Raw genomic sequence first — 27336 nt, 5'->3', positions numbered from 1 at the left:
CCCAGCCTGCCAGCTGGTGCTCTACACTGTCTCTGTCGCTCAAACCTCAGGCTTAGTAGCTGGGAGGCTTGAATGAGGGCGGTGATGAAGTAGATACTTTATCTTGCCTCTGAAGGAGAAGGGGGCGAGGACAAGCGCTTTCAAAAGGCATAGAAAGTACGTGCAGCCTTGCGGACTCAATAAAGCCAAGAGCTTGGGTGCCATTGTAGGTGTTGGTAAGTGCTGAATGAACGAAGGCCTGGTGATGCCAGCTGGTGGGGGCGGGGCAGCAGCGGTTTGCATAAAGAACTGCTTACACTCTGGCCTTGGGCCTTCTGTTCAGAGAGGCCAGGGAGCCCAGCTGAGTCACTTGCAAGGACTCCTGTTTGCAGCCAGCCTTAGAGCCACAGTCCAGGAGGGGCAAAAAGTCCCAAACTGGGCTTCACTCTGCAACCCTAGCCTGCCCTGGCCTAAATGGTTCTCTCTCTCTCTCGACCTGCTCTGACCCTTTTAATCCATCCTGAAAGATGAGTAAGACCTCAACTCCCTAGCTGGCATTTTGGGGACTACTGCAACTTGGCCCTTGGCTACTTTTCCAACCATGGTTTTTGTTAACTCTCCTTATAAACAAGTGGACTCCAAGCCGGGCTCCAGCCTTCTCCTCGCCTCCTTATTTCCTCTTGTCTGGGATGCTCTCCCCTTACTCAATGAAATTGAGATCATTCTTATAAAGTTTTCAGGCCCACGGAAGATGTTTCACAAATGTTTATTATTTATTCCCTCCCACGGATCTTGTAAGTCCTAAAACTTAATGCCTCTGACATCACTCCCCAGCTGGCTTGAGCTCCCAGAAGAAAAAGCCCAGGAGAGATGCAGCTCGGTGTTTCCATGGTTGCCCAGCCCTGTGTTGGAATACGGTAAATACTTAATTTGTGAGTAGGTAATTGTTTTCTGGCTGCCCGCAATGCGCAGGGCTCCGCAGCAGGCACCGAGGCTCCAGACCGAGACCCTGGTTGAGCGCAGGAGACACAACACCGAACGAGGGGAGTCTCGGCGTCGGGCCCCAGGGGTCTCCCGAGCAGCGGAAGCGCACAGCGATCGGCCCCGCAGACGGCACAGGAGGACCGGCCCCCGACCGCCTCCCCGCCCCCGACACCGTCCCCTCTCGGCCCTCAGCGGCTTCCGGCAGAACTGCCCCCCCGTGGCGACGCTTGGCCTCGCACTTCCGGCAGGAGGATCCGGGCCTGGAGCTTCCGCGGCCGAGGTGAGTGGCCGCGCGGCGGCCCTTCTGCGCCCTCCCGGGGTCGGGGGGTGGACCCGGGCGGGGCTGGGAGCGGGATCCCGGCTTGGCAACGCGCGCCGCGGCTCGGGGCCCCCCGGGGAGCTCGTTATCCCGGGCCTCAGTGTCCCGGTCGTAGAGGGGTCCGGGCCTCCGAGCGCCCGCGACGTGGTCCAGGCGGGCATCACGCGGCCCCGGCCCTGCCCTTGGAGAGGCCGCGTCCCGCGGTGGGGTGGGAGTCGGGGATGGGCAGTGAGCACGTGGACAAACAAGGAAACGTCAGGTAGTGGGAGGTGCCAGGAGGCTTAGGAGGGCTCCCCCTCGCCCAGGACGTTCAGCCAGGCACAGGTCTGTGGAGGAGTGTACCGGGCAGAAGGAACAGCAAATGCAGAGAAAGACACAGACTTGATGTGTTGGACAAACGAGGGGCCAGCGTGGCGGGTGGGCGGGAGGGAAGATGAGGTTGCAGATATGGGCAGAGGCCAGAGGGTGGAAGGCCTTCCTCTTGGGCCTGCTGAGGAGTCAGGGTTAGCCCCAGAGGGCCTGGTCTGCTTTCTGTGCTCAGACCACCTCTGGGGCTGATTGGTGGACTCCAGGCTGTAGCGGGGGAGAGCAAGCAGGGACGCCAGTTAGGAGCCTCCTTGACTTTGAGAAGGTGCTCTGCGTGGGCTGGGGTGGGCATGGGGACTTTCTGCAGGTGGGGGACCTGGACTGGCTCGTGGAAGGAAGGGTAGGATTTGAACGGTGGAGGGAAGGCGTGGCAGTGTTGGAGCAGGAACCCCACTGGAAGCCAGAAGGTGCAAGAAGTCGATTCACAGGAGGGTGCAGACTGCCCTGGCATGGGAGCCCTGGGGGAACCACAGGGAGGGAGTGCCAGGAGAAAGCTCCCTTAGTGCCAACACGCCCCGTGGTTGCCTGTGGGACATCAGCAGTCGATCTCAACAGGGAGCAGTTTTGCCTCCAGGTAACAGTTGGCGACACCTGGAGACATTCTTGGTTGTCACAGCTTGGGATGAGGGGGAAGGGATGCTACAGGCACCTAGTGCGCAGAGACCAGGGATCCAGTGCACAGAACAGGCCTTCTCCCAACAAAGAATTATCTGGCCCCAAATATCAATAATGCCAAAGTTGGGAAACATTGGTGTAGAGGAAAGAGCATAGGCCTGAAGTTCTGTTAGATGTAGGTTTGGTGCCCCCGTGCTGCACTCTCTGGCTGGGGGAGAGGAGTCTGACTGTGAGGGCTGCAGGCAGAAGCAGAGAGGACCGTATAGGAGGCCAGTGCATTGTGTAGGGCAGGGAGCATGGTGACTCGGAGGTAGTGGTGGAAGTCAGGAGATGGGACCTTATTGGGGATATTTTTTCAAGATAGAGGAGACAGTATTTGCTGATTGAATGTGGACCGAGGGAAAGAGAGGAGTCAAGGGTGAGAACAAGATTTCCGGCCTGAGTTACCAGGTGATGGTGCCCCTGGCTGAGGTGGGAAGAGGAGGTTTGGACGGAGGGTGGATTACTCCTGGAAAACAGGAGGCAGCCCTGGACAGGCTATGTGTGAGACACCTGGTGTTAGATATTCAACCGAAAAGGACAAGGAGGCAGTTGGATATTCTTGTGGAGTTGAGGAGGTCGGAGAGAGGGATCCACACTGGGGAGAGGTAAGCTCACATGTCAAGGAATGGGACCACAGGAGATCACCTAGCACAGCGGTTCTCAACCCACTGGATACAACACCTTCTTTTGAACGACAGATATTTTGGTAACAACCCCCCTTATTATCCGCAAAGGAAATTTATGGTTAATGAAAATGGCCTACACATAATTTTTTTTAAAAAAATTGATGATCCCCTAACCATAATATAAAAGGGAAATAAAAGGAAAATAATTGATGATAAAATGTTTCAGTATGTGAGTTCCTGGGCCCTGCGGTACTAGAAACTACGAAGAAGCAGTGGGCGCTCTCACCTCTGGTAGAGCCTCTGGGGGTATGAAAGCCACAGTGCAGGTGGCTGCAGCCATGTCGCGTTGGCAGCTTGAAAACCATGCCTGCTGTGTCTGCAGATGAGGTCGTTTTTCCAAACTGGGAACTCGTGGTACCGTTTTATCAAAAACAGTTCAGTCTCCCCTCAGTGTACATGGTATAGGTATTATTGGACATTTTAGTGCCTAGGAGACCCATGGAAAATTTACTTTGTGTTACATGTGAAACAGAGTTGGGTTGTAAGTTCAGGGAATTATAAATAGAGCTTTCACCTCTGTGGATGTTGAAGTCATGCAGGGTGCCGAACAGTTCTTAGTTATGTGGACTGTCCTCCCATATTCCCGACTCACTAAAAGCTAGGAGAGTCTCCCCAAAGCAGCACAGGTTTCTAGAGTTTCCTGAAGAGAGCCACAGCCTAGGGTGTCCTCTGGGCAAAACCTTGTGCCAGCTCCCAGTTTGCCTTGGGGGAGGAGACACGGTAAGCCAGGTTCCAGAGTGTAGAACTGATGTGATTTCTCCTTTTAGAAAGGACCAGGGGTGGGGGAGGTAAGGTATGTCTGATCGGATGGTTCTAGGAAGGCTTCCAGAAGGAGGTGGCATTTCATCCGGGGGGGGGGGAGTGTCTCAGAGGAGGAGATGAGGCAGCAGGTGGGTCACACTGGTCCCAGGCACGCCTGGTCTCCCCGAGCCTGCGAGCCTGCGTGCTCTGGACACTCATTAGGCTGGGCTGGATTGATAGGGAGGCAGGGAGTGGTTCCCTCTGGCAAGACCCTCAGGCAGGCACTGCCTCCATGGGAGTGGTGGTTAGAGGCTAGGGCATGGGAGGTGTGGCTTTTCCGGTTTGGTTTTTGTTTTGTTTTGGTTTTTTTTTTTTTTGTCATGAATTTATTTTTCTGGTAAAGGATGTAAACTATGGCATATAGACTTAGCTCAAATTCTGACTGACTGGTAGTCCACGCCCTAGTACTGACCAGTTCGTTTCCATCTTCTGAAAATCACATGCCCTTTCTTGCATCGAGCCATCAAACCATACAGGAAACGCACAGTGTGCCAGGTGGGGGTGTAAGCTGACATGGGCACTGTGGCTCCGGTGTGCTCGGAGTGCACAGCCCCTTGGGGGACACAGCCTCACACAAACACGATGAAGGAAAAGTAGGGGAGCCGTGGGAGCAGCCTGTATCTCAGGGGGGCCCATGGGGGGGGGGCGGTGCTCCCTGAGGAAATGCCATTTGAGCTGAAGATAAGTAGGATCTGCTGAGGAAGGAATGAAGGGTGGGCAGAGCGTTCAGCTCCCTGGGGCAGCAGGAAAGAGCCCGATGTGTTTGGGAAAAGGAAAGCCCTGTGGCAGGACGAGGACACCAAGAGTCCGGCAGGGCGGAGCAGGCCTTCGTAGCCAGGGAAGGGTTTTGGTCTTTATCGTAGGAGCCTGGGAGCTACTGAAGGGATGCAGTCTTCTCTGACATGATCAGACTTACATTTTTAAAAGGTCACTTTGGTGGAAATCCATGGAGAACCGCTTGAAGTGACAGGAGAGTGGACGTGACAGGGAGCTCTGCGTCCTGCGGTCCTGTCCACTTCGCTCCACTCCCCGCGGGCCAGGGCTGGGGAGGACACGTGGGGTAGCCCCCCCCCGCCAGAGCCACCGGAACGGCCTTTTCCTCTTTCTAGCCTCAGCCCTGGGGTCCGGCGAGTCGTGTACGCAGTTGATCATGGAGAGGGTCGGCTCGGGCCACCAGCCCCTTAGGTGAGAACAGAGTCTAGGGCTCAGGGGATGCTTCCCGATCATGGAGGCAGCGAGAGCGCCAGCCAGGAGACACGCTTGTTGAAAGTCGTGGGTCCAGCTCGACTGGCCCTTCCTGCGGGCCCTGCGGGCATCTTCAGGAGAGGTCCGCCCCCACTGACCAGAGCCGGGGAGCTGCAGCTTCCACGGATGGGGAGGTGGGCCCTCGACGTGGCCTTTGTGTGGAGGGCGGTGTTGACTCTGGGGCTGGTCCTTCTCTACTACTGCTTCTCCATCGGCATCACCTTCTACAACAAGTGGCTGACCAAGGTAACGCGGGGGCCTCGCCAGCCCGGCCGGGTAGGAGATGGCTGTGGCCAGGGCTACAGCGCCCCCAGTATTAACAGCAGGGAGGCACGGGCTTCAACTAGTCACACTGGAAGCCACTCACACCAGTGACGCGACAGGGCCATACCAGGGATTCCCCTTAAATATTGGGATGGAGGGGAAATCAGGGGAGGGGGAGACACGCAGGATGAGCTGGGGAGCCGTGGGGTTCCTAAGGCCCCTTGTACACTGCGGCGCCCTCGTGAGCTGCTGAAGCAGCGCCCCGCCACCAGGTAGAGGCGAGGAGGGAGGCGGGAGGCGGGAGCCGGGGGCTGGCAGCAGGCAGTAACAGCACTGCCGTCTGTGCTCTGTGCTTGGGCTCCATACAGAGCTTCCACTTCCCCCTCTTCATGACCATGCTGCACCTGGCTGTGATCTTCCTGTTCTCTGCCCTGTCCAGGGCCCTGGTTCAGTGCTCCAGCCACAGGGCCCGCGTGGTGCTGAGCTGGACCGACTACCTCAGAAGAGTGGCTCCTACAGGTACGTGCCCGCGGGCTGGTCCGGGGAGGGCCCTGGAGGCAGGAGGGAGCTCGGGAAGCCAGAGGCCCAGACCAGAAGGAAGGAAGCCTCTGTGGCTTGAAGCTTAGGCTCTCCCGGCCACACTGCCGGGCGGGGATGGGGGGGGCCGTGCAGCAGTGGCCGGTCGTTCCCGCGCCCTTGAACACACACACCGAGCAGGTACCAAGGCCTGGACACAGTAGTGAGCAGGGCACAGGGTGCCTGCCCTCGGGCGGCAGAGGGGGCGCCTGGGGGCCACGGGGCACAGGGGAGGATTTCCGGAGCAGGGGCTGAGTGGGCTGAGACCCGGAGGGGAAGTTGACGGGAGGCACTCGTGTGCCTGGGTGGGGTTGCGGCGTGGGTAGGTCTGAGAGGGAACTGAAAGTGTCTCGAGAGGCTGAGGACTCAGCGTTGGTAAGAGGAAGGGGGAGAAAGGCGAACCGAGAAGGTGGCCGGGCCAGATCCTGGAGGGCCAGGTCCTCCGAGAGGAGTGTGTGTTTCATCCTCAGGGAGGCGGGAGCCACTCTGCAGTTTCCAGTCGGGGAGCGTCAGGGTCCGACTAACACCCCTCCCTCCTCAGGGAGATGTTCCAAGCGTTCAACAAGTGGGAGCTGCAGTGGCCGCAGCCAGTCAGGTGGAGGATTGCCGCCCCCTCCTCTTTTGGGGGGGCCAGGAGTTAACCCTTCAATTGCTGGGTAGAAAGGAAGGCGGGGAGGACCCCAGAGAAAGGCAGGCCTACAGGCCAAGGCAGGGGGCATTCGGGCGCCTCACGGAGAAGTGTGCTCACTGCGGGCACACCCGTACGGGCCTGCCCTGGCTGCGTGTCCGGTGGGGCCCGTGTCTCTGCAGCACTGGCAACGGCGCTTGATGTGGGCTTGTCCAACTGGAGCTTCCTCTACATCACCGTCTCACTGTGAGTACCGGCCACGCCCAGCACCGCCCTGGGGGCTCTCTGTCCAGCACCGTGTCTGTGTGCCCGGCCGACGGGCCAGCCATCACACTGCCCTCTGGGACCCAACCCCCTTGCTCTCTCCGCCCCTCCCTGGCACCCAGCAGCTCACCTGGAAGTCGCCAGCCTCTGCAGTGAGCCAGGCATGGACGGGGTGTCGTGCCTCCCTGCCAGGTGGCCTGGGGAAGCCGGGGGTTCAGACGGAATGGTGACAGGGCAGCGGAGAAAGGGGCACAGAGGGGCAGGCGGAACAGTTATTTTCTTATCTCAGATTTTGCGCTTCAGCGAGCACAGCCTCTGCCTTCTCTCTTTCTCCCCTTCTCTCCTTCTTCCCGCCTCATCCTGGTCTGCACTGAGGGGTCGGTGAGTAACAGGACTCAGGAAGCTCAGTTTCTCCCTGGTGATAAGCAGAGGCCTCTTAGGCATAGATTTCTTCCGATTAAAGGTCAGGTATCAGCCCAGATGACTCAGGCCGCCTTACTTTGGTCTTTGTATCCAGATTGCCCTGCTGCCCTCAGGGAAGTCAGGGGTCTCCCCCCGACCCTTTGCAGCCCACTGGTTGTGCTGTGGGTCCGCGCCCCCAGCTGCAGCGGTGTGCCATGGGTGACTTCCCCTCGCAGGTACACGATGACCAAATCCTCGGCTGTCCTCTTCATCCTGATCTTCTCTCTGATCTTCAAGCTGGAGGAGCTGGTGAGGCCCCAGCTTTTCTTGTGTTCCTCCTACCCCCACAGATGCTAAGAATAACAAGGGGAACCTGAGCAGTGGCTTGTCACTGCGTGTGACCGAGGAGATAAGCCCAGCCCAGGTGGCGCTAACTCGCTGAGGAAAGACCTAGACACAGGGCGCTACTGAGAATATTTAGAAACCGGTATGGCAGGAGCAGTGACCAAAGGAGACAGGGTTCAAGGGGCAGCGGGTCCTGCGGGCTTCCCGCTGTACAGCAAGAGCCCTTTGCTCCCTGGGTCCGGGGGGGCCACTGGGGCCACGTGGGGACCTAGGGCAGCTGTAGGGAAGCACTACCGTATTTCAGGATCTCGGTACATGCTGGCTGGATGTCAGCCCTGCTACACCGACGGGCAGGGGCTGGCCAGGACCCCAGGGTGGGGCAGGTAGAAGGGTGTCTCGCCCCAGGGGCAGCCAAGGTGGCTGCTGGCCCCCAAACTCTGGGTGTGAACTTGAGACCCCCAAGGTGGTTGCAACTGCTCCCCATCCTTTCAGCGTGCGGCGCTGGTCCTGGTGGTTCTTCTCATCGCCGGGGGCCTCTTCATGTTCACCTACAAGTCCACACAGTTCAACGCTGAGGGCTTTGCCTTGGTGCTGGGTGCCTCGTTCATCGGGGGTATTCGCTGGACACTCACGCAGATGCTCCTGCAGAAGGCGGAACTTGGTGAGTGCGGGGCCTAGGCGCCAGGCGGGGTGGAGGCGGGCCAGGCCTGATGGCTCGCCCGTGTCCCTTTCTGCAGGGCTCCAGAACCCCATCGACACCATGTTCCACCTGCAGCCGCTCATGTTTCTGGGGCTCTTCCCTCTCTTTGCCGTATTTGAAGGTACGTGGGGTCGTCCACCTCGGGGGCACCTCAGTGCAGCAAAGCTCCCATCCCCACCTCAAGCCTGTCACTGTGGTAGCTGCAGAGGTTACGGAGATCAGAGATGGTGGTCCCTTCCCTAGCAGTGCCTGGTTTGGGGGCTGGACAGACACTTAAACCAAATGGCTGGAATCCAGCACATAAACGCTACGTAGAAAGCGCGTGTAGAATAAATGCACCAGGCGGTGATGACGGTGAATGCAGACAGCCCTAAAGGTATGCCAGGGCTGTTCTGATCAAGTTAAGCGTATGAACTCCTTTAATACTCCCCCAAAGCCTGTGCGCCAGTGCTGTTACTGCCCCATCGTGCAGATGAAAGAAGCTGAGGCAGAGAGAAGTAGAGATGGCCTTGCCCAAGGTCCCGTGGCTCATAAACGCACCTGAATTTGGATCCAGCAGCTGGCTCCGGCGTCCCTCCTCTTAACCATGATGCGTTCTTTCTTTTAGAAGGAGCACAGGGTCATGAATTGCTCCAGGATGGTGGGGTGGAAAGGCAGGTCAAGGCTTCCCAGACAGTGCATTTTGGAGAATGAATGGGATTTTGACAGCCTGATGGGGGCGGGCGTCCCAGGAAGGGGGAACAGTAGGTTCAGACGTGGGGAGACGTGTCGGGGATTGGCCTTGGCCGAGTGCACAATTCTGGGGCAAGGGAGGGGGGAGGGGAGAGGGCGGCACACAGGAGCCCAGGCAGGTGAGCAGCGTCTCCCAGAGCAGAGGCAGGATGATGTGTCTAGGCTGGGGGGCTGGGGGAAGGGGAGGCAGGGGGCCCACCGCCTTCCTTTACCCAGTGTTTTGGAACGAGTCTTCGTCCCCTATCTGTTTATCCTTCCTCTCTGAGTGCCTTCTGTCCTCGGGGTTATTACAGAGAATTCCGTCCCACGTCCATTTAAGTTCCACGCAGTGAAGTGTCTCAGACCTCTCGGAGAAAATTATTCTGCAGCTCCGCCGTCCAGGAAACTTCTGTTCTGCAGCCTCCTTTTCTCTTCCCTTTTAAAATCTCTCTCCATTCCTTCCTTATGCCCCCTTCACCAAACGCCACACTCTCCCTCCCTTCCTGGGTGTTCACACCATTCCCCGTCTCTGCAAACCCCCACCCGAGAGCCCCTGCTGGTCATCACTTAGCAGAGCTGCAGCGGTTTAGCTCCTTTAATCTTTTCTGGTAAATTAATCCCCCAAGCGCCTTCATTACTTATGTTGCTCTTCCCCGAATTCCCTTCAATTTGCCAGCGCCTTTGCCGTACTGCTGAGCCCAGCACCAGACAAGATGTCCTACCTCGGGAGGCTGTTTGCCCGGGGGGACTGTCACTCTGCATTTCTTTGGTGCTTCCCCCCCAAAATCTCACAGGACTCGGCCAGTCTCCTGCTCCCACAGGTGTCCATTTGCTGAGTCGGGGGTTCAGCTTCACGCCTGCTTCTATACCAGGGGCCTTTCCTGCAGGGAAAGGAACCATTCTCTCAGATGGGCAGTGTCGGAGGGCCAAGGGTCCTCTGGAAGTCTAAGCGCAACTTGGTGCATGGAGGCCTGTGTGGGTGTCTCTGGAACAAGGGACCGTGGTTTTGTCAGGTCTTTGTACGCGTGTGTGTTTACTTTTTGAGAACTGTTCATCAAATTATATTCTCCAGTCTAGTCCCAACCCTTTAATTATTCAGTGGGGGAACTGTGGTCCAGAAAGGGGGCATGTCTTGGCTAAACCCCACAGCTTTGTAACTAAATGGAGAAGGTTTGTACAGATAGAGTTTCATCCCTGTTTAGAGGTGACCCACCTGAAGTTAAGGTACTCCTCCAGTGGCCCAGGACATTGACAGTCCTCATGTGATGGGCTGTCCCGTCTCTCTTTGGCCCACTGGGTATCACAGCTGCCAAGGCCACATGAAGTCACCCTCCCCCACCCCTCCTCCCCCAAAGACGGGTAGGTACATGACGTATGAAGGAGCAAGGCGCTTCTGCCCGATTTCCTCTGCAGTGCCAGCCCCCTCTACTCTAGTCCAGAGGCTCAGAAGCCTCCCCATCACTCCCTATAAGGATCTCTGGCTTGTATTGCCCCGGGGCTTCCCTGGTTTCCCCAAGTCTCAGGCCACCTCCGTGGGATTCTCTGACACCTTCCGTCCTTGTGCTCAGGGCCTCAGACAGGCAGCAGGTGCAGTGAGTGTGCAGTGCAGCAGAGGCAAAGCTCACCCGGCTGCTGGGTAGGGTGAGGCCGCCCAGGCAGGCACACCCAGGACATGGCCTCCCGCTCTCTCCTCCCATTGCTTGCAGGTCTCCATTTGTCCACATCTGAGAAAATCTTCCGTTTCCAGGACACGGGGCTGCTCCTGCGGGTACTTGGGAGCCTCTTCCTTGGCGGGATTCTCGCCTTTGGTTTGGGCTTCTCTGAGTTCCTCCTGGTCTCCAGAACCTCCAGCCTCACTCTCTCCATTGCTGGCATTTTTAAGGTACAGTCTTGGAGGGGAGTACAGTCTTAAGCCCTGTCTTAGAGGGGAGACCCCTGAGCTGTCCCAGCTCCTACATCCCAGAGCCCTGCAGAGAAGAGACGGAAGTGCCTAGTTAGGGTGCTGCGCACTCTGCTGTCACCTGCACTCCTTCCATCACCATGGCCCTGTGAGGTGGGGATGCACATCCCTGCTTCACAGATGGGGAAACAGACATGAAGAGCTGCTCGTACCCAAGGATATACAGCTAGGAGGTAGCCGAGTGGGATTCAAAGCCAGGTCTGACTCCACTAGTCCTGGGATGCATTTACGGTTTACCAAGAATGCCAGCTCTGGTCATTTGGCAGTGACCTGGAGCCAGGATTGAGAAGCCCCCAGTCAGACTCATTAGCGTAGAGTTCTGTGATTGATTGGTAATGTCTGCCATGGGCACAGTAAGGGATGGTTTTATCCCGCATGCCTTGCATTCGCCAATCCTGCCTTTACTGCTGTCCAGCAGCACCCCTACCCTCTCCTCTCATCACTTCCCCCCTTCCTTCCCCCACCCTCTCTCACTCCTTCCTGCTCAGGGCCATGGACCAGGCAGACACTGATACTGGAGCAGTGTTGCCTAAAGCCAGAAGCATAGGGTTCCCCGAGGGTCTTGCCAACCAAATGATGAGGCATAAGCTGTGCTTCTCAGAATGCATCGTCTGACAGGTCCCATTTGCAGTCAGTGTGTACGAAAAACCCCGTGACCAGTGTGTGTCCTATAGAGCCCAGTGTGACTTCATTCCCCTGTGGCAGCAGAGGCTCTCCATCCGCAGGTGCCTTCTGGAAGGGCAGCTTCCTCCACTCCTGTGGGCATGGCTGTGGGCTTGCTACCCTGTGCTCCCAGCCTGCATTTGTTTGCTAGTCCTGACAGCCCTGTGAAAAGCACCTCCTCCTGCTGCATCTCAGTAACACAAAGGGGGAAAAAGCGTCACAGGCTGGTTCGCTGAGCTTGGGGAGGCTTCTGCCTTTGCCTTGCAGGCCAGCCTGCCCAGGCCCCGGGAGTTTTGGCAGGTCTGGCTCTACCCTGTGGGTGTGCCCGGGGCCCCTGCCCTCCACCTCCTCCTCCTGAGCACGTCCCCTTCCTGCAGGAAGTCTGCACTTTGCTGTTGGCAGCTCATCTGCTGGGCGATCAGATCAGTCTCTTGAACTGGCTGGGCTTCGCCCTCTGCCTCTCGGGAATATCCCTGCACATCGCCCTCAAAGCCCTGCATTCCAGAGGTAACCAGAGCCCGTCTCCTGATGACGTTCTCCCCGCGACTCTTAGCCCCACAGGCTCCCCTCCACCAGCCCTGCCAGAAAGAGGCAGGTGGCTCTTGACTCCCCAAAGCAGTTGCGGTGTGGTCTGCACAGTTCAGCTGCCTCCGCACCGGCTGTCCCTCTCATTGAGGAAGTTTGCCTGGTGATTCGCCACCGCCACTCCTCCGAGAAGTCACAGGGACCGTCTCCAGGGGGTGGGGGTGGGGGGGCCTGGAGGCCTCTGCACATGCTCATGTCAGGCCACACCAAGAAAACCGGTACTGGGTCTGTAACTGGGCTGCCTCTGTCCTCAGGTGACAGCGGCCCTAAGCCCGTGAAGGGGCTGGGCTCCAGCCCCGACCTGGAGCTGCTGCTCCGGACCAGCCAGCCGGAGGAAGAGGACAACGAGGAGGAGGAGGGGCGCTTTGTGGCCCAGGGGCAGCAGTGATCAGCCGTGGGACAGGTTGGAAGCAGGCCGCTCCCCAGCCTTCACACCTGTCAGCAGCTCGGGGACCCGGGCGGCCCCTCCCAGCTGCTGGGGAGCAGCAGGCCGGGCTCTCCCAGGCTGGCCTCGAGAGCACGTGACCACGTGGTGGGCCAGGGCAGGGAGTTGGTCAAACGGGTGAGCACCAGGCCAGCCTCAGACCTGGCCGGAGCGGGGCCCAAGCGGTGCTGGCGTCACAGCCACTTGCCAGGCTCTGAGAGCCAAGGTGGTGATTTCAGAGGTATAACGGGTTTGGACTGTGGGCCAGTTAGGAACGGGAGATGGAGAAGATGGGGCCTCATCGCCTGGAGAGCGTCTTTTCTCAGAGAGCAGATCTATTTATAGTTTGGAAATAAAGGGTTTACGGTCCACCGGCCACCTTGTGTTGCCTGGAGGTATGGGGGCAGGCAGGGAGGCGTGGGCCTGACCTCTCCCCTCCTTTCCCTGCCTGGGGCCTTCCTGGGGAGACTGGTCATACTCCAGGCCTCCTATGTCTCTCGTGCTCCTGTTTGAGCCCCAGTGCCCTCTCTTAGGGCCCCACCACACCTGCAGGCAGGAAAAAATAGGTACCGAGTTTCATATCCTGGGGACTTTAATGCTTTCACAGCCTGATTTGAATATTGACTCTGTGACTTACTAGCTGTGTGACCTTAAGCAAATTATTAACCTCTCTGTACCACGGTTTTTTCATCTGTGAAGTGGGGATAATAATTATCTCAGAGTTGTTCTGAGGGTCAAGTCAATATTGGTAACAGATTAAATGTCATTTAAGTATGTATTTTGAAATTTCTTTAACAGCCACAGGACCGAGACCCTAAACGAGCGGCCGTGCTAGGATTCACGGCCAGGACTGTATGCCTACGTGCTTGTCCATGGACCATACACAGAAGGGTTATGGGCCTCTGGGACCTGGGCCTTCTGCTCACCTACCTTGGACAAGTCGCACCACCCCTCTAGACTGAAGTCCTCTTTATAAAATGGAGAGGGAGGAGGTGAGATGCCAGCTCTGATGTGCGATGGTTCTGAGGCCTGGTCTGCTCCTGTGAGCTGTTCCCCTGCCTTGTGAGAGCTGCTGGCCAGTGGTCCTTCCGGGCACAAGTGCTTTTAGGCACTCACAGCAGGTGGCGCCATTGCACCATGCTTCGGCTCCTGAAACTGCCCGACCTGCCGCCACTATCCAAACTCAGGCAGGGGTCGTGGGAGGAGGACCCACCCTGGTGTCTTCCGGTAGAGAGACTAGGACGGGACTTGTTGTGAATTGTTCTAATCAGATCAGAGCCACACCAGCCCAGTCCATCAAGCCTAGGAGAGCGTTCATACTTTAGAAGTGGGTCAGCAAACTTTCTCTGTAAAGGGCCAGATAGTAAATATTTTCCATCTGGGGGCCATATGGTCCCTGTCGCAGCTGCTCAGGTCTGCTGTTGTAGCAGGAAGGCAGCCACAGACAGAGATACAGAAGCGAAAGGGCATGGCTGCGTTCCAGTGGAAGCTGCTTATAAAACCAGGGATCAGCTTGTCGGCTGGAGTTTGCCAGCCCCTGCTGTGGAGGAGTCCTTAAGAATGACTGAGTCCCACTCTCCGTCTTACGGCTAGGGAAACTGAGGCCCAGGAGGGCGCAGTGACTAGCCTGAGGTCTCCAGAGCCTCTGGCTCAGGAGGAATTAGAACCAAGGTCTCCTGCTACCAATTCAGCTTCACAATGCAGACTTCTGCAAATGGAGGTGTGACACCCAGGGCTCCCCTGAGGCGGTGTCTTACCTGGTTCCTGCACCTCTGCCCCCCTTGGATGCTGCAAGCTCAGAGGCTAGGATTAAAGGAAGCTTGCGTTCTACACCGGATGACCTGGGGAGAGCCAGCAGGCGGAAGGAGCCGGGGTCCTCCCTGCCCCTGCCAGAGGCTGCTTGGGGTGCAGGATGCTCCGGCAGTGGGGAGAGGCTGCCAGAGCCCCGCTGGCTCAGGTGGATGAGAGCTTCCTGCCTGCTCTCCCCCCCATCTCCCTCTCCTCGCACAGGGAGCAAGGTGTTGTCTGGTGCAGTAATTATAGGGTGCAGAGCGGGGGGGCCCCACTACCTGCACGTTGGGTTCAATGACAGCCCCTCACTTAGCAGCAATTACCAGTCAAGCCTGGAGGAGGGCTCCCTCTCCTCCTCCCCCACCCAGCCTGCCCAATCGCCTGGCCTCCAGGGCCAGACAGAGTCACCCCCAGCTTTGAGCCCTGGAAGCACCCATGCTGTCTGCAGCCATTGCGTCTCAGGGCTGCAGTGTCGCCATGGCAACTCAGTGCTTGCACAGGTTGAAGGAAGCTGAGGATGTGACTTGTCTCTCCAAGGCTGTGGCATCTGTCCCCACGAAGCCTCCAGCTCCAGGGCTTCTGCTGAGGAGGGGGGCAGGGAGGAGGTGCTGACCTCCAGGTTTGAGTTTTAAGTGCTTACATGCCCACCGTCTCTCCCAGGGGCCTCCAGTGGAGGGAAGGTTAATGCCCCCAGTATATGAGCATGTCTGCAGTCGGGGGGCGTGGTGGGGGTGAGAACAAGCTGGGGTTTGCCCGTGGGAGAAAGTTGAGACATCACGCTGGACCTAGAATACCTTCATCCTAATTCTGGTACCTCCTCTGTCAGGAGGGCTCAGGGGACCACCTCCATCTGTTTCTGCTCCGTTCTGCTGAGAAAAACCTCAGCATTCCAGTGGCTTGAGAGCAGTTACGTGACACCAAGAGAATTGCCTTCGTGGTACCGGCCACAGCCCGCTACATCAGGCACTAGTGACGGACCGAGTGGGATCCCCACCTTGCTGTCCAGAGAGCCCAGATCATCCATTTGGGTCGACAGCATTCAGTGAGCGCTGGCTGTGTGCCAGACACCACCGGCCCTGGGATAGAGACATTTGTCCTTGGAGAGACGGCAAATGGGGCCATCATTCCTTCCAGCCCAGGGAAGCGTTGAGGCGCAGGGGACGAAGGAAATGGGGAGGAGAACAGAGTGGACGTTCACTGGGCACCTCCTGGGCCTCTCACATCGGTTATGTAATCGCTAACAACCCAGTGCCGTAGGAATTGCTTGTACCTATTTCATAGCTGTGGAAACGAAGCTTGTAGACGTTAAGCACAATAGTGCCTAAGAACACAGCCTCAGCACTCCACTGGACCTGGGTTCACATCTCCCCTTGGCCCGGAGGTGAGCTGTGCGTCTTGGGCATGTCGCTGACCCGCCTGAACCTGTGTCCTTTTTTATAAAGATGGAATGACTATATATATATATATATATATATATATATATATATATATCTCCTAACGAAGCCGTTGAGAAGGTGAAGTGGAATCGTGTCTATAAAGCAGTTAGCACATACCGGGCACATAGTAATAACCATTCAGCAAATGTCAGCCAGCAATGGGGAGGTGAGGTAACTTGCCTGGGAGACAAAGCAAGTGAGAGGAGCAAGCATTGGGGTCCTGGCCTTTTGAGGTCACCGTCCCTGCTGCAATGCCTGGGACGGTGGACACTTCATATATATTTGTTTCATGAAGGAGTTTCCAATAGTGGAAACTAAAGTGAGGGTTTTTCTGGGTTCTGGGGACCAGTCTAACTTCTAAATGATTTGCTCTACAAGAAAAGTCTGTCCCTCACCACCACCCATCCCTGCCACCTCCAGCCTCCCAGCCATCCCCTTGAGCCTCCACCCTAACCACACAGCACCGACATCAGCCAGGCCCCTTTGACCTTGCTCTGTAGTAACCAGTTAGCTTGACCTCTGTTCCCATGGTTAGGTACCCAGAAGCGGGCCCACAGCCCTGGTCCTGCTGGCATCCTGCCAAAGGGTTCATCTTTTTCTCCTGGATGTCTGATGAGAACTCTCCTGCTGGGACAACAGAGGGACAGAACAGAGAAGCAGGAGCAAATGCATTCAAATGCATTCAGTAAATGTTTCTGAAGCATCTACAACACGCCCTGCCCAGTGAGAGCTGCTGGAGGTACAGTAGGCCTGAAGACGCTGTTGCTGTCCTCAAGGAACTTCTGCAGGGCTTTTAAGTCTAATGGGTCCCCTGGGAAACATACTCAGAGGTAAAGATTAAAGTGTAAGATGTTTAGAATATGGTCTTGGGAAAAACACCTGTGGAAGGGAGGCAAAGGAGGCAGGTCTCGGCAGAGGGAGAAGTCGAGCTTCGAGGCAGTTCCGACAAAGGCCTCAGTCAACCCCGTGGGGAACTTTGGAGCTGGGATGACCCTTCAGAGTTGTCCCAAGTTGGGGTGAGAAATTCAGGCCTTTGCACTTCCACATTGATCTGTCTTGGAATTGGGCCTACCCTGGAAGGAGGCATGTTTTCTTCCAATCAAGACAATCTCCAAAGAGGGCTGACAGCTGAGGGCTGCCTTCCAGCCACGCTGGGGTAGTAAGTCTTTCATACCCAATGGGGCGATCTGAACAGCCCATCACAGCATCCAGCACACATAGGGTCCACAGTCTGGCTTCAGCGACGACCAGGGATCCCTGAAGAGGGAAGCAGCATCTGGCACATCTGGCACTTGCAAAAATATATCATTTTACTGGGGGAGGGTTCCTTGACCCCCAAAAGATTAAGAACCACTAGTCTAGGGAAAGCCAGACTTGTCCAAAACTTCAAAACATGATCAGAGATGCACACTATTGGTGCTCAGTGAATATGAGTGGGTGGATGGATGGGTGGATGGATGGTTGCCACGTAGAAGAATGCATGGGAGGCAGAGAGAAGGGAGCAACCAGTTCTGCCTGGGGCAGGAGAGCAAAGATTCCCAGGGGCAGCTGACCCGTTTGAAGTGAGACTTGAAGACTGAATAGGACTGGCCAGGCAGACAAAAGGAGATAGGCATACCAGACAGGGGCAAGAGCAGACGCAAAGACCCAGGTATGAGCGAACATGGGGATGGTGTGTTTCAGCACCGTAGGGATTAGTTCACCGTGGCTGGCCACAGGTGCACTTGGGTAAGAGGAGGGGTAGTGGACGTTTTCGCCTTTGAAAAGCCCACAGGTTCCAAGGAGGTATCCTGATGGGAATCGCTTCTTGAACAAGCAGGTATCTCCCCTCCCCCCACTAACACTTAACAATTGCCCCAGTCTCCAGGTGGGGGGAGGGGGAGGTCCTAAAGATAATCTCACACAAGTGAAAAGCATCTGGTTATCTACCACCTCCTTTCCCATCCTTCTTTGCTCCTGCAGTCCACTCCTGAGAGGTCAGTGTTGCCAGCCGCCCCACTTTCCAGAGGAGAAATGGGCTCCAGGGGCCAGGTGACTTGCCCAAGGTCACTCACCCCCCTGGCTCCCAAGCGCAGCCAGGAGCCCTCTCTGCAGACTCACGCCTCCCAGTGCCCTGTTTTCCACTTCTCTGCTCTGCCGCCCTCCGTTGGAATGCGCACAGTCTCACCTGCCTCCTGGGATTCAGCCCCTCTGGTTAGTGGGGGCGGGGGACCAAGGGTCTGGCGGGGGATGGCGGGGTGGAGGGGGGTGCAGCATCCCCCTGGCCGTGTTTTGCTCTGGGAGGAATCCCCACTGAGCCAGAGCCTCCATCCCGTTCTGGGGCTACCCCATGAATCAAACATGCCCCCGTGGTTAACTCAGTAATGCTTTTATTAATAGTTAATTATTCAGTGCACACTGGGGAAATGAGCCTCACTCAGGCCTTGTAAATTAAGGCAGTGATCTCGTGAAAGAAGCCAGCGGGAGTTCGTTACCCACTCCCGTCGCTGCATCTCCTGGCTCTCCATTTAGCAATGCTAAATAATGGGGGGGCTGGGGGGGAGAGTAGGGGACAGGGACCTTCTCCGGTGGAGGTGAGAAGGGGCAGATGAACATCCTCTGGTTTCCTCCGAGAGAAAGGGCTCAAGGAGGGTGTGGCGAAGGATCAGCTGGGAGATGTGATCCCGCACCGTGGCAGTTGTCATCGGCCTGCGTTCCTTGTCACTGCCGGGGACTCAGCACGGCCCCCAGGGACTCGCGTCCAGGGCAGGGCCACCTGTCCCAGGTGTGGGACTCCCAGGCGGAGAGGAGCCCGTCTCAGACACTCCCGTCTCTGAGCCGCAGGCCTCCCTCCCCCACGCAGCCTTTCTCATTTCACCAGTGTCAGGCTTCCTGGGCAAGGTTTTTGTTGTGGCTGAAGCCAATTTCCCGTCCTGAATTTGCAGCTGAGCTGCATAAGGGGCTTGTTCTAACCTGGTTTGGCTTTTCTAAATTTAACTTTCTCCCATGTTTTGTTTCCCTGGCGACAGAAACCCCTCTTTATCTTCCTGGGAAATGAAAGCCAGCACCTGCTTTGAACCTACTGTGTGCCAGGGCCTGTCCCCCCGGTTTATGTTGACTCATTCTAACGTTCAGCTCTGTCTTTGGGACAGTGACTCCGCCTCCCTGGGTCTCCATTTCTTCATGTGAAAATGGAGATGTAATACTCCCTGTGTCTGGAGTAATTGTGATGGTTAAATGAAGTAATAGATGTGAAGTACTTGGAACCCTGCTGAACACATAGTAAGTTCTCTCTAGGGGTCGCTGCTATTACTGTCTTCTTCACAGCTGCGCTGCCATTATACAGATGAGCAAAGTGAGGTTTTCAATCCACGCTTTGGCTTGTTCAAGGACTCTTGACCCAGAACTTCACGTTGGCAAAGCTCATCACTTTCCTTCCATGGAGGTAAAATGGGGAGCCGATCTCTTCTCCAGAAAAGCACATTGGCCAAGTCCCAGGAGCCAGGAAAGATGTGCCCTTCTGTCCCTGCATGCAATACAGAGCCTCACCAAGGCAGTCTGGGCTGAGACACTGGAGCACTGGGTCCAAACCCTGCCATACCTGCTAGCTGTCACATCGGCCCCTGCAGCCTCAGTTTCCACTTCGGGCAAAATGGGCTCCTGGTAGCACCTACCTCCTTGCATGGTCGTAAGGATTTCTGTTCCAAAGTGCCTGACACCTCGTAGCCTTCTTTGAGCACTCTCTGCACCTGGGATAACAAAAAACCTCCCCCGCCCCGGGTTGTTGGAGGAACCCTGGAGATGATGGGCGTCCATCTGCCGTCAAGCAGGAAGATATGAAACAGGTGAGCTTCTGGTGCTCTCCGCGAAGGCCACTCAAAGGCAGGGATTTTCAGAGAGCCTCTGGGGGTGAAACACTGCCCCCGTGGATGTGATGGTCTCTGGCCTGACGGGGGTTTTCCTGGGACAGGTGATGCAGAGGGTTGGGGACAGATGGCCTTCCCAAAACCCATGCCAGCTGTGAACTGCCTTGCAGGTAAAGGTCGGCTTCTCTGCTGTGACCTCCCCCTCCCCCAAACTGCTAGAGCCACACATGGGCAAAAAGTCTGGGGTGGGGATTGAGGAGTACGGCTCCAGGTTCATCTATAATATGTTGCATCAGATTTAAATGTCACTGCTGCAGGCGGCTGACCCGGGTTCCCACACAATGGGCCGCGAGGGGCGCCTTCGCCACCTCTTCATCTTCCTGGCGGTAGCTGACCAAAGGGAGGGAGATTTGGTTTCTTAAAAAACTAAGCGCTTGTTGAGCACTCTGGCGTTGCCTGGGCAACAGCCGAGGGGGGAGAGAGAAGCAACTTATTGTTGAAAGTGATTCTTGCTCTACGCCAGAGGGTTGCTCTGAAAAGACCCGAGTTCTCCAAGCGTCCAGACTGGTCTCTCACTCAATCTCTCCCCTGGCCCGGCTGGCCGTGCAATCCCAGCCCCTGCCCTCCCTCAGCCCCCAACCCCACTTCCAGGTCCGGGGCTGTGGGAGGGGTCCTGGCCATGCTGGCCATCAGGATCCTGGAGGCAAGGTCCCTCCATAGTCTGTGCGCTCACCCCCAGGCCCAGGGGGCTCGTGGAATAAATGCACAAGCAACAGGCCGGCAAGGAGAATCCCTGCTGCCCCACCATGGGCTGCCTTTCCGGCACCCGACCTGGGATATGGACACAAGTGTGGCTCCGTGACTTAGGGGTCAGCTCACAGAAGTGCCTAAACTTGATCGGGGTGGGGGTGGGGGGAGTCCTGGCCATGTAATCCAGAGGTGGGCATCTTGGTCCTCAAGCCCAACCAGGGGCGAGACAAAGGTGACCTTGTGCCAGGTCATTCCTGGGGGGCCATGGCTGAGTGCAGCCGCCGGGATCCTTGGAGACAGTGTAAGTGGCACCCCGTGCCCCTCTACCCGTCTCGCGACACTGTTTCAGAATTGTTTACTCGCCTCTCTTCCCCACGAGACTGTCAGCTCCCTGACAGCAGAGCCGCATCTATTCATCTCTGTGTATTCTTGTAAGCTGCCGCAAATCCTTTCAGGAGCAAGGCAAATTCTGAAAATCCAGATGAGATGTACATATATTTTTAATTAGAACATGTTTACATAGTGAATACATACACATGATGCAAAATTCAAAGTTTAAAAGGAATGAATACCCATGTCTCCTGCTGCGCAGTCTCCTTGTATGGGGACAGCCATGGTTTCCAGCTTCCGATGTATCCTTCCAGAGATATTCCACTCATATAGAAGCAGATGGGCATCAAATAAAATATATTAGTCACATCTCTAGCTCCTGTGTCTAGCACAGGGCCCAGTCTATGGTAGATGCTTGATAAAAGTTTGTCTGATAGATGAACACACAAACAGGTGATGCATGGATGGATGGATGGGTAGATGGATGGATGGGTGCCGCTCTTGTACTGTGAGTTCCCTTTTCACCCAGATGTCTGGGTTCCCCAACAGGGAGTTCCTTGAGAGAAAGATGGAGGCCCAGCATCAGACACGTTTGGTCTGAGGGTCCGTGTTCTTCAGATGGAGACATTTAATAGGCAGTTGGACTGTGCTTGTATCAGGGAGGAGTCTTATTCAACTGCGAATAACAGGGATCCAACTACAATGGTTTGAGTCCATAAAGGTTTTCTTTTCCTCGTGATGAGAAGTTTATAGGGGTTCAGCCCTCAAGGATACCAGAGTTGAGGTCACTGTGATGTCCTTGACCTTTCTCTCATGGTCTCAGAACTGTTGGGGGAGGGGGCTCCAACCATCATATCCAAGTTACAGGGAGGAAGAAGAGGGGCAAAAGGATGCTTCCACTTCCTATAGGAAACCTGTTCCTGGAGGCCCCACCAAATGACTTCTAATCATATGTCCACGGCAACCCTTAGCAGCAAAGGAGGCTGGGATGTGTGGCTTTTAAGATGGGCATGTTACTCCCCCAGATAATGTTGGGGATCTATTAGCAAGGAAGAAGAGGGAGCTGGATAGAGTAGGCGACTCACAGCCCCTGCCACCCCTGCCCAGGGTGGAGACTCTGGGCCCCGGGAATGGACACAGCAGGAAGGCACATCCCAGAAAAGAGCATAAACTAAAGCACAGAGGCATGAAAGCTCACGGCACATTCGACCTACATCCTGTGGACTCTCGCCTCAAAAATCTCCGAATAGTCCCACTTCTCGTGCCCCTCGTCCTGGCCACCGTCATCACCTGGGGGACTGCAGCAGCCTGGCCCCTGGTCTCCCCACTCCCTCTCTGACCCCATGCTCAGCGCTCCATTTCCTGCCCAGCATCCACAGTGACCCCTGCGTCCATAAATCAGAATGCATGGCTCCCTGCTTAACTCCCAGCAGCAGCCTGACTTGGAATGAAACCCCAGGTCCTCACCCAGGCCCTCACGGCCTTCCTTGACATGGCCCCTGCGCTCCCCGTCCTCTCCCACCATCAGTCACTTTGCTCCATCCGCACCCCCTCCCACTGCGGAGCCCTTCTCTTGCCCCCGAGGCCCGGAGTGAATTTCAGTCCGATCCTTCCCTTGGCAGCTTCTCTGCCTCCTTCAGGTTGCCACTCATATATCACTACCCCAGAGACCGTCCCCCCAGCCCCACCCCTCTTCTACCTACCCGCCTCTCCTCGCCATCACTCTCTACTCCAGGACTTAACCCATTTGGGGCCACGGACCCCTGGGCCTCTGGAGAAGCCTATGGACCCCTTCCCAGAATAATGTTTTTAAATACATAGAAGATATGTAGAATTACAAAGGAAGCCGATTATATTGAAATGCTGTTTTCAAAATATTTACAAAACAAATGTGTGATACAGCACTATAGGTGCATCTGTATTAACGCATTAGATAACAAGATCTAGCAGCACCTCTATTAACTCCCACGAACTTGAGGCAGTGATGAGTGTCAATGATATTTTGAAACGTCTGCAACCACTGTAATGTAATAGGAAAGATCTGATTTCTGCTGGTGACAGTCACAGGCATTGCCAATACTACACAGTGTGTTGCCAACACTTTCAATTGAGGAGAAATGCTATATTTCAGTGAATTTAGTGAAATAAAAATGTAAATTTTCGCCCTTTGATTTCACTGACCCCCCCCCCCGTGCTCTGTCTGTAGCTCCCTCGGAGGAGTCTGGTTGGTTTGGGTTTTGGTTTTCTTGAAAGCCCCTTTCTCTGCCTGACATTACACATTTATCTGTTAACTTGTTTACTGTCAGTTCCGCCCAAGAGGGCAGGGATTTTATCTCTTCTGTTCTCTGCTGTATCTTCAGAACCTAGAACACTGCCAGGCACGTAAGTAATCAACAAGTATATATTTTTAAATAAATGAACAAGCAAGGGATGAGGCTGGAGAGACAGGGAGGCTGGAGGCAGATCTGGGGGGCCTTGAATGCCACACTCAGGAGCATGGCTGTGACCGGCAGTGATGGACTCACCCTGGGAGGGAGGCAGGGCCTCGGAGAGATCACTGTCCCATGGCAGCTGGGCTGACAGTTGGGATGACTGGGGAGGTGAGAGATGGCCGAGGCCGCCTTCCAGAGGCAGCTTTCTGAGGGAGGCTTGGGCATCAACCACTTAGCATCGTTCGTGAATGTCGGCAGCCACTTCACCCCCTGCCTTCCTGCCTCCTCCTGCCGTCCCCCCCCCACCCCAGATATTAAACAGGAACCCTGGAGAAGCCATGGTTTCTCAGTGTTTCCCGGGCAATAAGGATGTGCTAGACAACGGGACAGGGCCCACGGGGCTGAGGAGGCAGGCACGGGGGTGGGCGGGTGAGAAGAGGTCCCAAGGCAGCCACTGCGGGGCGGGGGTCCTGGTGTGTCAGACCCTGGGGTCAAGCTGTTGAAGGGTCACCGCTCCCAGACCGTGGCTGGCTATTCAGAACCAGGGATTGTAGAGCAACCTGAAAATCCAGGGAAAGACCAAACTTCCGGAATCAGCCGGCCTTCGGCCACTTGTTCCTTAATTGCACACAGTTGGACAGGTCACATATATGCCCCACACCTCCCTCTCCACATCTCGGAATGGGGTGGGGTGAGGATTCAATGGGGAAAGTGATGGATCTAAAGCAGCCAGCTCAATGCCAGGTGCACAACCGTTGCCTTTGTCACTGTTAACCCCTCTACTGCTAGTATTCCTTAACAATCCACTTTATCACCCTGCCCATAAAGGGAGGGGGAGGATGGCGGAAGGTTACCAGAGGAAACAAGTCAGTAGTGGAGAGAAAAAGCAAGTTCTGGAGTCAAACAGATCTGGGTTCAAATCCAGCTGTGTGACTTTGGGTAAGGCGCATCACCTCTCTGAACCTCAGTTTTCTCATTCAGAAAACAAGGATGGTACCTTCCTCTCATGGTGCGGTGAGGATTACTGGACGCGGATGCTGTGTGGAGGTAAGCGCTCAATCAGCAGGGCCGCTGAATACGTGATCACAGCCCCAGCCCTGTGCCGGTTGAGGATGAGACAGACAATGGTAATAAGCCCCTGCTTTTTTGTCAAGAGGTCTACACTTTCGAAAGCACTCTTTCCCATCCATCATTTCATTGGAGCCTCGCTTCAGCACCTCAGGATGAACAGGACTGAGAGTTTGATCCACATTTGACAAACGGGGACACAAGAGCTCAAGCGGCGTTGGTCTCAGGGAAGCAATCTGCTCAAATGTCACACAGCCGGTGAGATTCCGGGATGGACACGAAGCCAGGCATCTCAACTCCCGTCTCTTTTCAGATCAGCCGCTTAGGTATTCATCCACTCAACAGACAGTCCCTGAGCTAAGCTCCAGCAATAAGGCGGTAAATGGGCAGACACGACTTCCGCCCTCGAGGAACTTGGAGCCTGGTGGCTCAGGACACAGAGACCTTTTCCGAGGCTGCACCAATCACAGGGAAGACCCAGTTCTGCTCAGAGACGCAGATCGGGATGCACCCTGAGTTCAGAGTCATGGCTTTGTGTGCCCACCTTGGGCAGTGAGCAGGCCAGGAATAGAAGACTTCTCTGCCCTCAGGGATGAAATCCACTCGTTAATAAGCCCAGATACTGGGAATTCCCTGGTGGTCCTGCTTCCAGGGCAGGTTCGATCCTTAGTCGGGGAACTAAGCTCCTGCAAGCTGTGCAGCACGGCCAAAAATAAATACATAAATAAAAGTCCAGAGATTTGCACCAGGATCCCAGCCTGAACAAGAGTCCTAAAATAAAGGTTTCCATAGCCAGATGCGTTCAGAAAAGCTACACATCTCCCACCCTCTCTGAGAGTCACACTGCTTTGGCACACCCTGGAAAGTCCTGCAGAAAAGAACCCTGTTTAACACGATGCTTCCCAAACGTGCTTAACCACGTGAACAGTTTTTTTTCAAGCCACGCCTACTAACTTGGGAATTAGGAACAGGGCAGCGGAAAGAGCACAGTGTCTAGAGCCAGTTACTTGGGTTTGAAGCCAAGCCTTAGATGCGATTAGCACTTGGTAAACTGTGGAAACATTATAACCCAGGAGAGGGGACGTGACTTGCCCAAGGTTACTCAGCATCAGACCTACAATCCAGGTCTCCACGCATATGAGAGGCGTCCTTAGGGCATGTGCCACTTTGCTTCCCCTCTGACAGGGACGGCCCTGACAGCCTGCTGGGTGGGTGTTATTTAGGTCTACTTGTCCATGCAGTGCCTTTGTACAGATTACAGAAAGGTGCCTCCTTCTCCTGGATCCGCAGAATTCCACGTGAGGGCACATGGACGGATAAAGCATTGCACGGACTGAATTTTAGCCGCAACTTGCTTCCTTGGCCAACTATCCTTGTGTAGGTTACAACCTGTGCAACTGTACATGGCAACGCTTACTAGCCTCTTTCTCCTCATTCCTCTTCACTCCTTCCACCCTGGTCCCCTTCGTGGGAACTGCACCCTCCCCTTAGGGTGCTGGGTTGAGGCTGGGTGGGAAAGCCCAGTTGTTGGGCTGCACTTCCCAAGCTCCAAAGTAGCGTCGGCCAAAGATGCTGACTCAGCAAACTTTAATTTATTGCACAGGCCAGGGGTGCGCGTGAAGCAATTAGTGAAATAATGGTTACGTCGCACTAAAAATTATTTATAGAGTCACTGTGCACACAGCTGTGATTAAATTAGACAACCAAGGGGACTTTAACTGCCAACGGAGCCGGCATCCAAGGCCTCGGGCTCCAGCTGGCTGGGGATGGGGTGGGGTCACTTCTCCTGTCCAGTCACCCCCTGCCGGGCAGGTGAGCCAACCGTGACCCAGGCAGGGATGAGGAGGGTCTTCATGGGCAGGGGTGTGGAGAGCCATCTCCGTCCCGGATGTCCTGAGCTGCCAGGACATTTGAACATAAACAAGTCAGGGGCTTTCACATACCTGAGCCTTAGCAGTCCCTGAAACTCTTTCAAAGAGAGTCTTCTGTGGACCCCCAATGACTGAAAGGAAGGTGGTCTGGGTGAATTAGAAAAGATGGGCCTGGAGACCTATGGGCTTGACATTGACCCCAACTGTGGGCCCTGAGAGCACAGAGCCAAGCTGGAAGCCAGAGATCAGTCCAGCCCTCTCTTTTCACAGGTGGCAAATGTGAGGGCCAGAGGTTTCATCTCCCGTGTTCTCCCCACAGTGTCAGAGACCTTTGTTCCAGCCCTGGGTCCTGGGTAAGCCTTTACCCCAATCCGTGTACCCCGTGAGGGTTAGTGTTGGACACAGAGCTGCTACAGGAGGGAACAGGTATTTTGAGCACCTATGGCATACCGGACACTGTCTGTATTTATATTTATTGCTGATTCATGTTTATCTTTATATTCTTATTTAGCTCCTTGCAACATTCCCGTCAAGTAAGCAATCTTGTCCCTCTTTACAGATGCAGAATCTGAGGTTCAGAGAGGTAAAGATATTTGCCCACAGCCACAGAGCAAGAGAAGGGCAGAGCCATTTTCTTAAGGTCCATCAAACTCCAATGATGGAGCATTGTGGAGCTTTGAGTATTTTGCGGGGTGTCTCCTGGGTGCGGGGTGTGATGCTGAAAAGTCATAACAGGGTTTCCTTTACACTGGACACAAGACATGCATCATCTTGTTTCATCAGCAGCCCCTTGCATGCACATGGGGAAACTGAGTCACAGAGCACTCCATAAAGGGCCCCCAGACGCCAAGACTGTGAGCACTGGGGTTTGTGCTCATCAACAGCCCTCCACCTCTCGCTGAGATGCAGTCGGTACACCGTGTAGGAGCCACAGATCTTTGCCCAAAGGCTGGAGCTACCTGTGCAATTCCAGGATTCTCTCAGGGGCTGAGGGTGCGGGCAGCCTAAGGGGTGGCAGCCAGGGCCAGGAGTGCGGGTTGCAGTCAGGAGACCCTGAATCCCAGTCTGACACCAACCCAAGCCCCACATCCCTGCGGCTTCTTTCCCTCTCCATCTGAGCTAAAGATGGATGCGGAGCATTTCACAAGAGCTCTGGCCACAGTCATCTTTTAGCAGCCCGTGTCCTTTCTGAAACTCACTGGTCCTCCCTCCAAATAAGCCGCTGGAGGTGCAGATCAGTGGGGTTACAGAGCA

At 55.6% G+C, this 27336-nt stretch overlaps 1 protein-coding gene and 1 long non-coding RNA gene across 7 annotated transcripts; both read left to right on the top strand.

The window, feature by feature from the left end:
- Positions 1 to 1093: 1093 nt before the first annotated feature.
- Positions 1094 to 13333, top strand: SLC35C2 (solute carrier family 35 member C2). Of its 6 annotated transcripts, XM_067708312.1 has the most exons (11): positions 1164 to 1243; positions 4208 to 4287; positions 4902 to 5283; positions 5670 to 5820; positions 6688 to 6751; positions 7408 to 7480; positions 8009 to 8177; positions 8254 to 8337; positions 10634 to 10809; positions 11928 to 12057; positions 12390 to 13333. In XM_067708312.1, exons 3-11 carry the CDS (start codon positions 5005 to 5007, stop codon positions 12521 to 12523), a joined length of 1260 nt encoding a protein of 419 aa, XP_067564413.1. In that variant the 5' UTR covers positions 1164 to 1243; positions 4208 to 4287; positions 4902 to 5004; the 3' UTR covers positions 12524 to 13333. The 6 variants fall into 6 exon arrangements, with proteins under 6 accessions (XP_067564414.1, XP_067564413.1, XP_067564416.1 ...); XM_067708313.1 differs by lacking the exon at positions 4208 to 4287 and having other exon boundaries at positions 1094 to 1243; XM_067708315.1 differs by lacking the exons at positions 11928 to 12057; positions 12390 to 13333 and adding an exon at positions 11376 to 11921.
- Positions 13334 to 15812: 2479 nt separating this feature from the next.
- On the top strand, positions 15813 to 25076 carry LOC137207935 (uncharacterized). Its single transcript, XR_010935377.1, has 3 exons — positions 15813 to 17979; positions 18795 to 24190; positions 24298 to 25076. It is a non-coding gene; the product is annotated as an uncharacterized lncRNA (long non-coding RNA).
- Positions 25077 to 27336: the final 2260 nt, after the last annotated feature.

The sequence above is a fragment of the Pseudorca crassidens genome, chromosome 15 (genome assembly GCF_039906515.1).
Source record: "Pseudorca crassidens isolate mPseCra1 chromosome 15, mPseCra1.hap1, whole genome shotgun sequence".
NCBI lineage: Eukaryota > Metazoa > Chordata > Mammalia > Artiodactyla > Delphinidae > Pseudorca > Pseudorca crassidens.
The sequence above is the reverse complement of the archived record's forward strand: the minus strand, read 5'-3'. Positions and strand labels throughout refer to the sequence as shown.